At 41.2% G+C, this 15,497-nt stretch overlaps 1 protein-coding gene across 1 annotated transcript in view; it reads right to left on the reverse strand.

Annotated features, from left to right (window-relative positions):
* Positions 1-12,686, reverse strand: part of LOC129401685 (protein SET-like) — a 142,755-nt gene extending 130,069 nt beyond the window's left edge. Inside the window, exon 1 of the mRNA XM_055124437.1 lies at positions 12,607-12,686. Within this exon, the coding sequence (XP_054980412.1) occupies positions 12,607-12,686 (80 nt within the window). The remainder of the gene's footprint in view (positions 1-12,606) is intronic.
* Positions 12,687-15,497: the final 2,811 nt, after the last annotated feature.

Here is a 15,497-nt window from a genome sequence, read left to right on the forward strand (position 1 = left end):
TTCCTTCCCTCCTTCCCTCCTTCCTTCCTTCCTTCCTTCCTTCCTTCCTTCCTTCCTTCCTTCCTTCCTTCCTTCTTTCCTCCTTCCCTCCCTCCTTCCCTCCTTCCCTCCTTACCTCCTTCCTTCCTTCCTTCCTTCCTTCCTTCCTTCCTTCCTTCCTTCCTTCCTTCCTTCCTTCCTTCTTCCTTCCTTCCCTCCTTCCTTCCCTCCTCCCTCCCTCCCTCCTCCCTCCCTCCCTCCTTCCTTCCTTCCTTCCTTCCTTCCTTCCTTCCTTCCTTCCTTCCCTCCTTCCCTCCTTCCCTCCTTCCCTCCTTCCTTCCTTCCTTCCTTCCTTCCTTCCTTCCTTCCCTCCTTCCTTCCTTCCTTCCTTCCTTCCCTCCTTCCTTCCTTCTTTCCTTCCTTCCTCCCTTCCTTCCACAACTTTAAAAAACTAAAATCATTTAAGTCCCTTAACATCTTTGATCCTTTATGCTCTTATTTGACTGTGATTACTCTGCTAATCTTATGTCACCTCAGAAATTATTAACTAAGGCAAGAGCTTTTGTAGGAAGGTCATTTATTTTGAGAATAATGCCTAGGCATAGAGGACAATGGGGTTTGAAAAGGAGAATGAAGTAGGGAAAGAAAAAGAAATTCCTTTGGTGAATTTATCTGTGAGTAGGTTGTGTTGTGGTCTTGATTCTGCTGGAATCTTGTGAGGGGCTGGACAGAATTTGTCAGGATTATTTCTCCAAAATGTGAGATTGCGATGTCTGAGTGCTGGAAGTGGTTCCTTAAGTGTCCTATGAATCTCTATATTCACAAAACTCCCATGAGTACCGCGAAAGATGCTGCCAATACTCAAAATCCAGTATTAGAGCAATACTGAATTTCCAATTGCTAATCCAGTATTAGAGCAATACTCCAGGTTTCTTAGCTGCGAGAAACTAATGAAGATATTTTCTCAGCATTTTGTTGTGTATTTATAAAATGATATAATAGTTTTATTGCTAACATAAGAATTAAATTTTGGGATATTTATAGAAATTTAATTTAATCCTTTCATCTTTCGAATGAGAAGGCCAGGCTAATATCTAAAATCATATATATTCAAAGAAAGTCTATTTTTATACTGAGATTTCTTGACTCTTTTGAAACCTTCTCCACCACTTATGATAACCTTAAAATGGAAAATAAGCATCTGAGAACAGGTTTTATTTGTTAGTTACTTGAACACCAGAGCCCCTAGAAATGAAGTAGTGACTATAATCAAATGACAGTGTTTGCAAGCAATATTTTGTTAAGCACCGCTGTGTTCATTAATATCTATTATCTTCAACTTCAAGGTATGGAAAATTTTAGTTTCTCATGTGGATGTGTGACAATAATAGACAAATAAAACATGAAGTTGAGACAATACATGTAACTTCTGGGTCATAATATTTGTCTACGCCTCAATTTCTAATCCCTTCCTGGAAACGTTTTTTGGAGAAGTTCATATATTTGAAATGATGACATCCCTTGTTGTGGAGCCTCCAGTTAGATTTCATGAGGATGTGTTGGCCTGGAGCTTACTCCTGGCTTTGTGTTCGGGGATGACTACTAGTTAAGTGCTATGCTGGGGAATCCAACAAGTGTTGACTGTTACTATCTCTTGGGCCTGAGCTAGATTTCTTGAGATACCAATACAAACAGACTCTGTCTTCCAACTGTTATGGAGCATATAGCACTGTCGCTGTTATCCTGTTTTTCATCGATTTGCTCGAGAGCGGGCACCAGTAACATCTCCATTGTAAGACTTGTTGTTATTGTTTTTGGCATATCAAATACGCCACAGGTAGCTTGCCAGGCTCTGCTGTGCAGGCAGGATACTCTCGGTAGCTTGCCAGGCTCTCCAAGAGGGATGGAGGACTAGAGAGATAGCACAGCGGGTAGGACACTTGCCTTGCACGCAATCAACCCAGGTTCTATTCCTCCATCCCTCTCAAAGAGCCCGGCATGGAGCATATAGTATAAACAAAATGCCAACATTAGTAACATTTGGGGGATATTTATATCATATATGACCTACTTTATTATAGCTAAATGTAATAATATATAGTCCATAAACTATATCTTAGAATAAAGGCAATTATTCCATTTATCATTAAAAATGTTTAGTAGGGGTCACCCCTTGAATTGTTCTGGGTCATATATCCACTTCTGGATGGTTCAATTCTGAGCTCCTGCCAGGCTCATGATCTGAGACCCCTAGATCACACTTGGCAGTGCTGGGGGTGCATATGCAGTGGAGAGGATTGACCTCAGACCCAGTCATACGTTCTATAACTTGAGATACCTCCATGGCATTGATTATTCATCTGAGTTAGTCTGTTGATTTTTGGTTATGACAGATCAATCTTTGTTAAATTTCCTATTGACTCTTTTTATTAACAATGATTCTGGTTGTGTATTTATTTGGGGGCCACACCCGGTGATGCTCAGACCTTACTTCTGGCTCCTCACTAAGATATCACTCTTGATGGTGCTTGGATGACCTTGCAGGGTGCTGTGGGTTAAACATGGTTGGCAGCATGCAAGCACTCTATCCACTGTACTACCTCTTCACCCAACAACGATTTTTATTGTCAACAACTTGTGTCTCTGTGGCAGCCACGAGAGTGACAGGAAGTGTAAATAATCAAGATTCCAAGGTCTAAAATCCATCACAATATTTTGAGGCTAAGTTTCATGTGATTGTTCCCACCCATTGTCTATGATAAGGAGAGGAGCAGGCATGTTCTGAAAACCGAGATAGCCCTAACAGCCAACTTTAGCTCCAAGACTTCCTGAGGACCTTGCCAAACTTTCTTAAAATTGCATACTGTTCAAAGATGCTTGCATCCCACCTTTCCTGTCTTTCGCTTTCATTGAGTATCAGATGTGTGTTACTGTCTGACAACTCAACACTTCAACCATTAGCCCTGGTTCCCAATTTTCTCTCACACTGGCATTTTCGCTAAGGACATTGCACATTCGTTTCATCTTGGCATTTGCTTTTGAACAACCCTAGATTAGGCTCTCCATAGCATAGTCAAAAATTCCAGAAGTATAAATTAATTCTAGGTCTCTTCATTCAATAATCTGACTAGTGATTCAAGATGATTAATTTACTTTAATTCGTAGTTATAAAGTTGGAAGTTAGAAAGATGCTTGAAGGACTGGCCTCGAGTTTCCTCAAAATGTAGATCAATTACATCAGTACCTAATAGAGTACTTATTTAAATATGTTCCAGACCTGCTAAGACTTACTCTCTAAGGATCAAACCTAGAAACCTAAATTTATAAACTAACTTCCCCAGGAGTTCTTATTGCTTATTATGGAGAATCACTGATTAAGTTTGCATAAACCCAAAATGCGGTGAAAGCAAACAGCAAGAAATACAAATCAATCTACCAATAGAAATTAGATTTTAGCCTAAACATATATGTCCTCAGTCCAATGTCAATATTGTAAAAATTTACATGGTCTAATTTATTATGTCCTAAAGTTGGAGAATCCTACCCCCAGATCTTTGGATAACTGAGTAATCTAATATTATAGGTAAAGAACACTTACTCCTTTGGAGGGGACAAACGGGAATTTAATGTGCAATCTAATTATCAGGAAAAGTGCTTTTGTTACACCTGACACCCGTGATTGCCTTAAAATTCTGACAGACATCTGGTCATTTGCAGAAGTCTGGTCAACATGCTGCACAACAGTTGTGAGCAATGTATTAGAGAGAGCCATAACCTTTTCGAGAGCTGTGAATTCACCGGCTTCGCAGCTCATGACAGATTAAAGGAGAATCTGATAACCACACTTATGAGGGTAATTCGGAATAGGTGTTTGAGTGATTAGTTGATGTGACATTTATTATCATATTGGAAATAATAAAGTCATGAAGAAGGTACAGTTATGACCAATTTAATGGCCAAATTACATTGGTATGCAACGTTAATAAACCAATCTGCTGAAACTGACAATTTAGATTTTATTTAAGCTAGTTGCATTTTTAATCCCTGTACAAAATAGGATATGAATAGAAAAATACTTGAAAAAATGAAGAAATAACTTCATTAAAATAGAAAAGTAAACAGAAGCAAAACAGTCGAACTGAAGACAAATAGAATTGATAGAAAGGTCAAGCATGTCCAACTTTCATCTATAACTGAAGGGCATATTCAATATTATTGATTTATAAAGCTTGTGTTTTTTGTTCCATTGTTTAGTACAGAAAACGTATTAAACAGAGGGAAGAAAAGATAATTATTGGATATTTATGAATATTTTTGCTTTTGAAATTGAAAATTAAGTGGCGGGGTCTTTCATATCATCAACACCCATTTCAATATATCCTGGTTATACACATAGTGAAACAGGAATTGATATTTTATCAACATTATCATCTTGTGTTTATCATATTATCATTTCATTCCATTCAACCCCAAATTCTTTTTTTTTTTTCTTTTTGGGTCACACCTGGCGATGCACAGGTGTTACTCCTGGCTCTGCACTCAGGAATTACTCCTGGCGGTGCTCAGGGGACCATATGGGATGCTGGGAATCGAACCCGGGTCGGCCGCGTGCAAGGCAAACGCCCTACCCGCTGTGCTATCTCTCCAGCCCCTCAACCCCAAATTCTAAAGGAGGTAGGAAAGGCATTCATTGTTACTGGAAGGGAAGGCAAGCTACAGTAAAGTATAAATATATATTTATTTATCCTAGAAAAAATGTCAGCTGTTATTAATGAACTTAAATATACTTAAAGATAAAAGGACTTAAATCATAGAAAGTAAATTAGGCTGTGAGAGTAGAAATATTTAACACTGGGGGGCTGGAGGTACAGTACATAGGATAGGGTGCTGGCCTTGCACATGGCTAACCCATATTTCTTTTCTGGAATCCCACATGCTTCCCCAGAATTCTCCAGGAGTGATTCCTGAGCACAGAGCCAGGAGTAATCACTGAGTACAGGATGTGGTCCAAAAACAAAACACCAAAAAAGGAAAAAAAAATGAAGAAAGAAAAAAAGAAAAAATTACAATTGGAGCAAGTTTCTGAATAAGATTCTAAATTCCATTGGGACTGAAATCATCTCTGACAACACATAGAAGAAAGTGTGACATTTAGTTAGGCATTCAAAAGTATTCAAATAGGAATAAAATAAAGGAAGGGATATGGTTTCATTATGAGAAATATGAGATGCAAATGTTTACTATGTGGTAAAGATAAAAATTTACTCCTTATATATTATTGTATATTTGTTACATGTTTCTGAGATATTAATTTGGGTCTTTCATCTAAGACTGAAGGGAATGTTCGATATTATTGGTCTAAAAAACTTATTGTTTGGGTTTCCAGTATTTAATTCAGATGATAAGAAGGGAGGGAGAGAGATATTTACTGGATATTTGTGAATATTTTTGCTTTTGAAATTGAAATTTAAGTGGAGGAACTTTCATAAAATTAACACACATTTCAGTATACCCAAGTTATAAATGTTACTTACTAAGGAATGTGTGTGTACCTGTCATTCTTAAAGTCAGATTTTGTTTGATTATCTGATGTTGTCAGGACAATTAAAAATAGACAATGATTATAGCTTAGTTCTGGGAACTGAGAGACTATCTAAAAAGAAGTATCTAAAATGTGAGAATTTCCTTTGAACTGTAAAACTGATGTTAGACTGCTTAGTACGAGAGGCGGCTTCTCTCAACTTAATATATTCATAATAGCTCAAATTTCATGGTCTTGACCTTAAAGTTCTAGGGTTTATCAGGTGTGCATGGAGCTCACTCATACTAATATCACATACTTTGAGCGTCTACTCAACTCAAATGAATTATCAAAACATAATCAGTAAGGAAAAGCAGTAAGGAAAAATGTGTTGAACCAAGTTTGTTTTCGTGATATTGTTTTATATTAAAAAAATTAAAAGCAGGAATACATTTTCAACAACACATTCTACAATACAGTAGTTTTATTACTTGTACTATGTATAGAATTGTCCCTCTTGGAGAGCCCGGAAAGCTACCGAGAGTATCTCGTCCGTATGGCAGAGCCTAGCAAGCTACCCGTGGCGTATTTGATGTGCCAAAAACAGTAACAAGTCTCACAATGGAGACGTTACTGGTGCCCGCTCAAGCAAACCGATGAGGATGAGCAATGGGATAACAGTGATACAGTGATGTATACAATTACTTTTAGATAAATATTTGCTTAATAATTATAAACTTTTACCAATATTAGGAAAAGAAAATACAATTCTGTTTTTCAGTTCATGCTGTCAGTGAATAATAAGGTAATATTTTGCTAATTTATTTTACATTTTGTACTGGAGCGGTAGCACAGTGGACAGGGCATTTGCCTTGTGCACGGCCGACCCGGGTTCCATTCCTCCATCCCTCTCGAGAGCCTGGCAAGCTGCCGAGAGTATCCCACCCGCAAGGAAGAGCCTGACAAGCTACTCGTGATGTATTCGATATGCCAAAAACAGTACAACAAGCCTCACAATGGAGGCGTTACCGGTGCCCTCTGGAGCAAACCCATGAACAATGGGAGGACGGTGCTACAGTGCTATATTTTACATTTTATCCTCTTCACACAACAAAATGCAAGTTGCAACATATTCAACTTAAGAAGTATTATGAGATATCTACTTATTTCTTCTAAAATAATGTTAAAAATTCAGAGAGATAATATAACAGGAAGGATGCTTGCCTTGCATGTGGCTGACCTGGTTTCAATCTCCAGCCATCAGGAGTGATCCCTGAGCACAGCTAGGTGTGGCCCCAAAACAGTAACAACTAAAATAAAATAAGGCCTAAAATAAACAACTTTAGCTAAAATATTTAATAAAAAATTGAAGTCAAATCTCTTCTTTTAGACTTACTATATAGATCTCAAAGACTAATTTCTTGACTTTTCACCCTATTTTTGCTTTTCAAGCAAGAATCTTTTGCTTACATTTTTTTCACTTTCTTGTTATTTGTCCTTCGATGTAAATATCTACCCTTCACTTTCAACTACCAGTCTTTTCAAAGATAATCAGTTCCAATGTTCTGACGATCAATTTTGTTCCATCTTAAAGTGTTGTTTTCAATTTCTGGTCAGTTGTATTTCTATATTGTACTAGTTCCTTCAATGCAGTCTAGAAGTTACAGTTACCATTGAGTCTGCATAGTGGATAAGAAAATATATTGTGTGGCAAAACCTATTGTTTCAAGTCTAAAGTCTATAATTAGGGCATCTATTTTTGTTTGTGTTCAACAAGTATTAATCTCTGGTAGGGCGTGATAGTACAGCGAGTAGGGCATCTGCCTTGCACGTGGCCAAACCAGGCACAACCCCTGGCATATCATATGGTACCCCTTAGCCCAGCCAGGAGACATTTCTGAGTAAAAAGCCAGAAATAACCCCTGACCATCACTGGGTGTGCCCCAAAAGAAAAAAAAATACAAAATAAACAAAAAAAAAAACCCATAACCAAGTCTTAAATTCTATAATCAATCTTATAGGGCATTAACACAGTCACAGTTATAAGTGTGATGATTCCTTTTTAAAGCATGATCATTCTTTTTAAAAAAAAAATTATTGTGATAACTCTTAAATAAAAGAGTCAGTAATTACTTGTAATTACTTGTATTGCATTAGTGTTTACTACACACACATACACATACACACATACATAATTCAAATGTATATTACTTCTATAAAGTGAATTTCCATGGATTCTAAAAATAACCAGAAATTAAGAGGAATGTTTTAGTTATGTCACCTTTGCAAATATAAAACAAGACTTTAAAACTTTAACTTATAATATTTTACAATAAGGAATTAAAGCTATCCCTATGGTAACATGTTTCCTAATGTATAACTTAAAAAAAATTAAACAAACCAAAACTCTTTTGCATATAAATTTGAACAGCAAATATTGGTGCATGTTTCAATTTGAACAGCAATTTTTTGCCATGTGAAAAGCTCTTTTTATTGTTTTTTAAAAAAAATTTTTAATAAAAATATTTTTTAAATACTAAAGCATTTTCATGTGTATTATGCTTTTTATTTACTTAGAAGTTGGCTTTATGCCTATTATACTAATTAAGAGTATAACAAAATTATGTAATTGCATTCATTCTCTCCTGAGTAAATTGTAAATTTATTAAAAAATAAATTTTAATCAACCAAAAAAAGATACTTTAATTTTCAAAAGACTGCTTAGATTGGAACTATTAAATTCCACCAGTTTTATTTACTGCAATTATTATGCCAAAAATGTGTAAGTACATGTTTTGAAGAATATACTGATAGTTATGTTATGTGAAATTTTAAATATATGACCAGATGATTTACCAAAAATACTTAAAGTGTTTTAAATTACTGAAAATTGTTAACTCATATGCATTTTAAATTTCTTGCTTACTATCTCAGCAACTATATATTTAATTCTCTTGTAAAATTTTTCATTCAAAAGTGGCATTTAAAAAAAGGAATATTAGATAGCTTTTTCATTCTGACACCATAACAAAAACCAGAACTTTATTCTTACAAGATTTATTTACCATGCACAATTAATAGAAGAATTTTATTTATTACATTAGCACGATATAAGCAACAATTTTCTTTGTGGAAAAGAAAGAATAATTATAAATAAACTATAAAGCTGAAAAATCACAATGTTTAGTTAATAGTTACATGTTTGCTTTATGCATGTAAGCCCTATAATATATAAAAACTGAAAAATATTTTTAATCTTTGAAAGCCATCTTCTTTTCATTTGAGACGTGAATTTTTTCATACTGAGAATCTCACTTTTTTAAAATGCAGTAATAGGAGCCTGTCTATACTCTACTCAAAGGGGTATCTTTTCTAACGAATTCTTTGTAGGATTAATCACAAAGATTTCAGGGGTGAAATGAGTGTCTAACACAGTGAACCAAATTTTTCAACTTCTTCATAGTGAATAAACAACTTCCTTATGCTTCAAATTAAAGCCTGAGAAAAATCTGGTTTCATGTCAAAACATGAGAACAATTTTTTATCTTAAGTCCTAATTTAAAAAATTTTAAACATGTAGTTGATCACTTATTTTCTCTTGATTAAATGTTCATTATCTGATGAAACTAATACCGGCCTTATAGACTTACACATTAAACACAAATATGTTTCTCTTCTACTTCAAATTTCGTAGTTCCATGCAAAATAGGAGAAAGCATGCAGAAACGTAATTACAAAAATAATTTGACAAACGGAAAACTTCAAAACGTTGGCTTTTCGCTATATTTCAGAATCCAAGGAGTAAATAAAAATAGAATTCAGGTGGCCTTGCAAATGGTCAATATAATGAGAGTTTTGAAATTTCAGAAAGTATTATTTCTAAGCATTTAATGTTTTTACCATTTAGGGCCATTCACAGCCATCTGGCTTTTCCTAACGGACGCCCTGCCTCTTTCGGACAGCAGAGGGCGGGCTTGGCATTGTTGACACCAGAGAGCTCCTGGTATACTGCGCTATCATCTTTTCCCAGGATGGAAACACTATTTCCCTGGAGGGTTGTCGTTGAGCATCTTAAAGGGTCAAGCTGTTCCTAAATTGTTCCAAGACACTTTAATTCAGGCCAGTGAATGAAAATTGTGATTGTCAAAAGGCCCCCTAAGGCACGCTACACTAAAATTCTCCAACTGCAAAATCTGGATTGTTGGGCTGCAAAAATACTAAGCGTAGAATTACATAGCAGCGGAGTCAGCAATGGACATCAAATTGGATGCTAATTTTTCAGAGATAAGAAATAGTACTAAAATTCCCAAAATATTAATAACCATTCTATAACCTCATCACAGCAATCAAATCATTAAATTGTGTTTCTTTTCACAGTGGCGTTTTCGCTTACCTCTTTCATATTGTGCATTCAATTTCTATTAAGAAAGTAATTTTTAAACTGATTCAGCTTCCTGAAGGATGATTTTAGACTGCCCTCAACTGTAAGGATAAGGATTAGAATGACAAGGATTAGGGAGGTTATGTAATGTGAATTATCACGCAACTCGGCAACTCGAACAGGGATATTTTGCACCACTGGATCTTTGTGCTTGGTGAAATATTCAAAAGAATATGGATCCAAGAGCTCAGTGAAGTTGCATAAATACTGGCAGGAAAATCAAGATTTTTCACAAGAGGTAATGCTTCAAACCCATTTCAATTTCTGATGACTGCTCTGACTTGACAGAACATTCTCCAAATCTTTTCCTTTTTATCACTTGGATCAACCCCTTTTCCCAGGTTATTTTACCTAGTTTCTCCGAAATGGAATACAATAAATTTAAACCTAAGTTATTTATGGGTATGAAAGATCAAAATTTCAAAATTCTAAAATCAAACAAATAATATCCATCCTGAAAGATGAGGCCAAGAAAACAGCTGCTGGGAATGTTATGAATGTCTGCTTTAGTTTGAGTGGTTTTATATATCTTCATTATTCAGATGTAAGAAAAACAAAATCTGATGAAGTGTATGACCCAATTTATATAGCACATTTATGTAACTGGATGAAAAAAAACAGTATTGCACCCTTTATTGCTCAATCTCCATTTTTTGGGTAATCTATTACTAATTTTAACATAATTTGCGGATTTGGGAAATGTAAACAAAAGCAAAGCAATTTCTTTGGAGAGATTAGCCTGGCTAAAAATCATTTGATTTCCCAGTTCTTTTCCTTGTGCAAGCACCTTTGAGGTTCATTGGGTAGGGCACCAATGTTTTTATTGTTTATATTTAATTACATCAATATTTAGTCTAGAACTGAAACATGGTGACTGCAAGAGTTATTGAATATATTAGCACTGATTCCTATACCTGAACTCCTAAAGCAAGTATCCATTGCCTATGATTTAGTAAACCGCCTCACTTGCTCCCTTCTCCAGAGCTTGGAAGAGAATGCTGTTGTGGTCGGTTTTTCCGCAGTGCGGGTTTTACTCCTCCCTAGCCCTGCAGTGCCTCCCGCCGGCCAGAAAGAGCAAAGCAAATTTAGTGCATCAAAACAGTGTGTAGACCTGGATTCTGTGGATCCTTCTAAGAAAGGTACTCCTCTGAAAGGCAGACTCCAAGGAAGCAGACTAGGTGGGCTCACCTGGTCAGTCCCGCTTCTATCTCTTCAGGCCTGTCTCAGATTCCTCAGCCCTTTGGTAACCACTGCTAAGGTGCGCAGCCGAGGCCCACTGACTCGCAGGTTTTAAGAGACGAGTTAAGCACAAAACCAGCCTTTATTTTTATTCTTCTTCTTGCAAGTCCCACCCGTGGCTTGGATTCTGCCTTCATCCTAAATAAACTAAAATTGTTTCCCAATATATGTCTATTAATTGTATGTATTGTGTGAAAACCCAAAAGTGCTAGTCAGATGTAACAGATAAAGCGACTGTTTAGGTAAATGTTTTAGTTTTGCTGTCATGGACATTTTCTTACTCTAGTTTTCTTATCGAGGAACTATCAAACTGGGGTGGGATGGGGGCAGAGAACAGGAAAGGTCCTTCTGCTTCCTGGCCTAAGTCCTGAGAATGGAGGGCATGGTCAGCACCACGGACAGCACCAAGCACCGTGGTTTGACTTGAGCGCGTCCTCTCTTAGCTCCTTCCCTTTGTTCCCTTCCCCAAGGCAGAACAAAGGCATCTATCAAGACTTTATTTCTCAGCCCCCGTTTGTCTTTGGCTCCAAGGTCGCAGTGCGAAACTGCTTCCTTAACCAAGTCCACATCGCTGGCGTCCACATAAATTAATTGAGCAAGTCCTCCTGAAGTTCTGACTAGGCCTCTGCCCCTTGTCAGATTCGCTCATTACAACTGAGCCGCGACATGAGGGTTATCTTTACTTTTAAAGGAAGGGCAAGGATGATTTGAGAATGGACACAGAACGGTGGAACTGGGGTGAGGTGGGGATTGTTTCAGGCTTAAAGAAGGAGCTGAGCTATGTGAAAATTCTTGCGCAATTGTGGTCATTGCACCACAAAAGGTTACTCTCCTCTCTTCTGTTCTGTTCTCTGCCTGGCCTAGAACGGCAAACAATCACACTATCTGTTCTTTAAGAGAAAGACTGCTTCATAAAGGCTTCGGCTTTGCAATATTTGCAGAAACGGGCACTGTGGCTCTCTCCTGACAGCTGTCACTGAAGCTTTCTTAAAACCCCACTTGGGGATTGGCCAGTGGATTTCCAAGACTCTCACTGGAAACTGTAATCATTTTGCTTTCTGAGCTTTTAGATGGCTTTAGAATAAGTTTGTGGACCTTTATGCCACCAGGAATGGCCTTGTTCTAGCAACCCCTCAACCTCCAAGGAATTGTCTTCTCCCCCCCCCCTTCTTTTTTTTACCCTCTGATGCTCTGGTGTCCTTCAAGTGCAGCCGTAGGCTCCGCTCTTGGCATTCACCGCGTGCCTTAATTGTATGACATTAAATCAAGGTCCGCTGTGAACACGGAGGGCAGAGTCTGATCTTGATCCAGAAAGTGACAGACCCACTGTGAAGACCATACTTCTCCCACTTCCCGTTTTCCTCCCAGGAGCTCTGAGTTCCTTCAGAGTCGTGAGCTCCTAAGCCTGGCCCCGTTCTTAGCTCACCTCCTGACACAGCTGCCAGAGCCGCTGCTAATTAGCCTGTTCTGTGGGAGTGTAGACGACGCATGTGTCTGCGTATACATCTGCATAAAAATGCAAGCTATTTGCAGCACACCTAAAAGCACACATTCGCCTCTAAATCTAGTTTTCAAATGATGGCGTGGCTCGAACTTAATTACCTCCCTGTAAAGATCTAATTTCGCAATCGTGATATTTTCCTGAAGGCAATTAAACCGACTTGCTTCGCCCTGGGTCTCTTCTAAGCCACTTGCAAGGAGCGGCAAGTTGTAAGGACCGCGCCATTGCAGGCTCCTCTGCAGAAAGCTTTGCCCATCACTGGCCGCTCGCGGGGCTGTGCTCTAGCCCATCAAAAAGAGAGAGAGAGAGAGAGAGAGAGAGAGAGAGAGAGAGAGAGAGAGAGAGAGAGAGAGAGAGAGAGAGAGAGAGAGAGAGAGAGAGAGAGAAAGAGAGAGACAATACCCGTGCGTGTCGTGTGCGTAATACAAACACGCAGATAAGCCTCGTCTCTGTGTCCTCTGATAACTTTACCGCGCGCTTGGGGTGGGGTGGGCGGTGGAGGGGAGAGAGGCGAGCGCAAGGGCGAGCTGGGTCATCTTTCTTTGTAATGCGGAAAAATGAACTGCACCGCACCTGCCTCGTCCCAGGAGGGACGGGCGGCCCATCTGCTGCGCTAGGGCTCTGCTTTGGAGAGAAAGGGCTGCCGGGGGGCGCGCGGACCTCGGTCTGCACCCGCAGAGGCTTTGGGGGTTCGCGCGGCGCGGCGCCCCGGGCTGCAGTGGGGACGCTGCGGGAGCGAGGCGCGGGGAGGGCGAGCGGGACCCGGTCAGGGGTGCGGGGGTTGACCTCGACGGGCAGAGCCCAGTGCAGCGGGCTGGCGGCGGCGGGCGCGGCGGCTCCGGTGCGTTTCCCTCCGGCGCGCTCCTCCCTCGGTAAAGGCCGGCTCCGGCCGCGGGGTCCCACGAAGGCAGGATCGAGCCCCCGTGGCGGCTGGAGGAGCAGCCGAGAGAGCCGGTCGAACGCAGAGACCCCCGAACTCGCCCCTACAAAACAGAATCACGGCAGCGTTAGAGCGGGAGGTGGGAGGCAGAGCTGGGGAGAGGGCACTGCAGGCGGGAGGGAGCTAGCGGCGGCGGGGGGCGGGGAGGGGGGAAGATGACAGCAGGAGAGACCCGAGCAGCCGAGCCCCGACCTCGGTCTCTCACCCGCACCCCCCAGGATTCAGTCCGAAGGTGCCGGGGGGCCCGAAGCCCGGGGGGCGGCGCGGTGGCGGTGGGATCCGGTCCGAGAGCCAAAGCTGCGGGGTAGGGGGGGGGGGAGCGGCAGCTGCGGCACCACCGGTTCCGGAGCCTTCGGGAGCCGGAACCCAATGCCAGGGCGATGTTCCAGTGCGGGTCCAGCCGTCTCCGCATGCCGCACCCCCTCCCCCCCACCCAGCCTCTTCTCTTCTCTGCAGCCGCACTCCGGCCCCGCACGCTCCCATCCCCACTCCTTGGCTCAGGACGCTGCAAACGGCAAGACCCGCCGTGTCCCACCAGGAAAATCGAAAACGATCGATGAGCGAGAGAATTCCTTGTCCGCACAGCCCTAGACCTAGAAATCCTAAGGAGAAAGCCCTCCTCGCCCTGGTCAAACCTGCAGAGACCCCCGCGTCGGCGATCGCCGCTCAGCGCGTCCGCGGAGCAAAGAGAAGGCTGAGAGGCTTCGGTGGTATAAGGTGCTTTAGGGTGGGAGGTGGGGGTGGGGAGGGGGTGGGTCGAAGCGGTCCGGTCTTTCCCCCTCGCTTGCTGATCCAGAATTAGGGATTAATGGCTCGCTCCAGCCAAACAAATAAGGCATCTGCCTTCAGCACAAGAGGATTACACGGGCTGCTGACGTCACCAGCCAGACAGATGTTGGCTCCCAAAGTCCTGAGCAGCTCGCTGTGTCCTTGAAACCAAAGAGCCGCAGAAGGCGCTCAGCCCCTAGGAGCTGGCCGAGATGCAGCAAAGGGCGAGCGCCCTTCCTTTGCTTTCACCCCCCCTGGCGCCAACCCAGGGGCCCAAAGACAGCCCCCCGAGACGTCGCTCCCCTTGCGGGCCCAGCCCACCCCCTCGCAGCCTGGCCACCAAGGCAAGCCAAAGTCACCTTTCTTGGTCGGTCTCTGTCTCCCTCAAATGGGCGAAAGAGACCACAGCCCCTCTGCACATATCATCTAGATCCCGAATCCCGGGTTCTTGGGGTCCTGTTGACTCTTACATGGGTGACCGAATGAATGACAGCCAAATAAGCACTTTAGTCCAGGACACAGCCCACAGTCCAGATGAGGGGCAGCCTCTTAATTTCCTGCGCAAGCAGCTCGGCTTATCTGCATCTCTTCTCGCCCCCACCGCTACCCTTTCCCCAGGCCAAGGTTTAGGTTTAGACTTAATCTAATCACGAATGTCATTCCGGATGGGTGTCCCTTTCTAAACAATGCTCTCTCCCAGCCAGAGCCCTGGGCCACCACTAGGTGAACCTCCAGGACCTCACCATGGTCCTGATCACTGCATTGTGTCCTCTGCAGGTATTTTTAAGACCTTGTCCTAAAAGGCTCTGTGTGTGTGTGTGTGTGTGTGTGTGTGTGTGCTTGCATGTGTGCATATCTGTGCCCCCCAAACATATCCAGCATTCTACTTTTAAGAACCTGCACACACAGGCAACTGCCGGTTTAATTCCATAGCCATATCTGATGAATAAAGATGAAGAATTACTTAATTTAGGAGCCCCAGTCTCTCTTTAACTTGATGCAGTCTTAAAGATTTATATTGAAATATAAACCAATTTTTATTGAACTTGTATATTATTTTTGCCTTATGTGACTTCCTAGGCCTTCTAAATGTCACGCTATGTCAGGT

The sequence above is a fragment of the Sorex araneus genome, chromosome 2, assembly GCF_027595985.1.
Source record: "Sorex araneus isolate mSorAra2 chromosome 2, mSorAra2.pri, whole genome shotgun sequence".
Classification (NCBI taxonomy): Eukaryota; Metazoa; Chordata; class Mammalia; order Eulipotyphla; family Soricidae; genus Sorex; species Sorex araneus.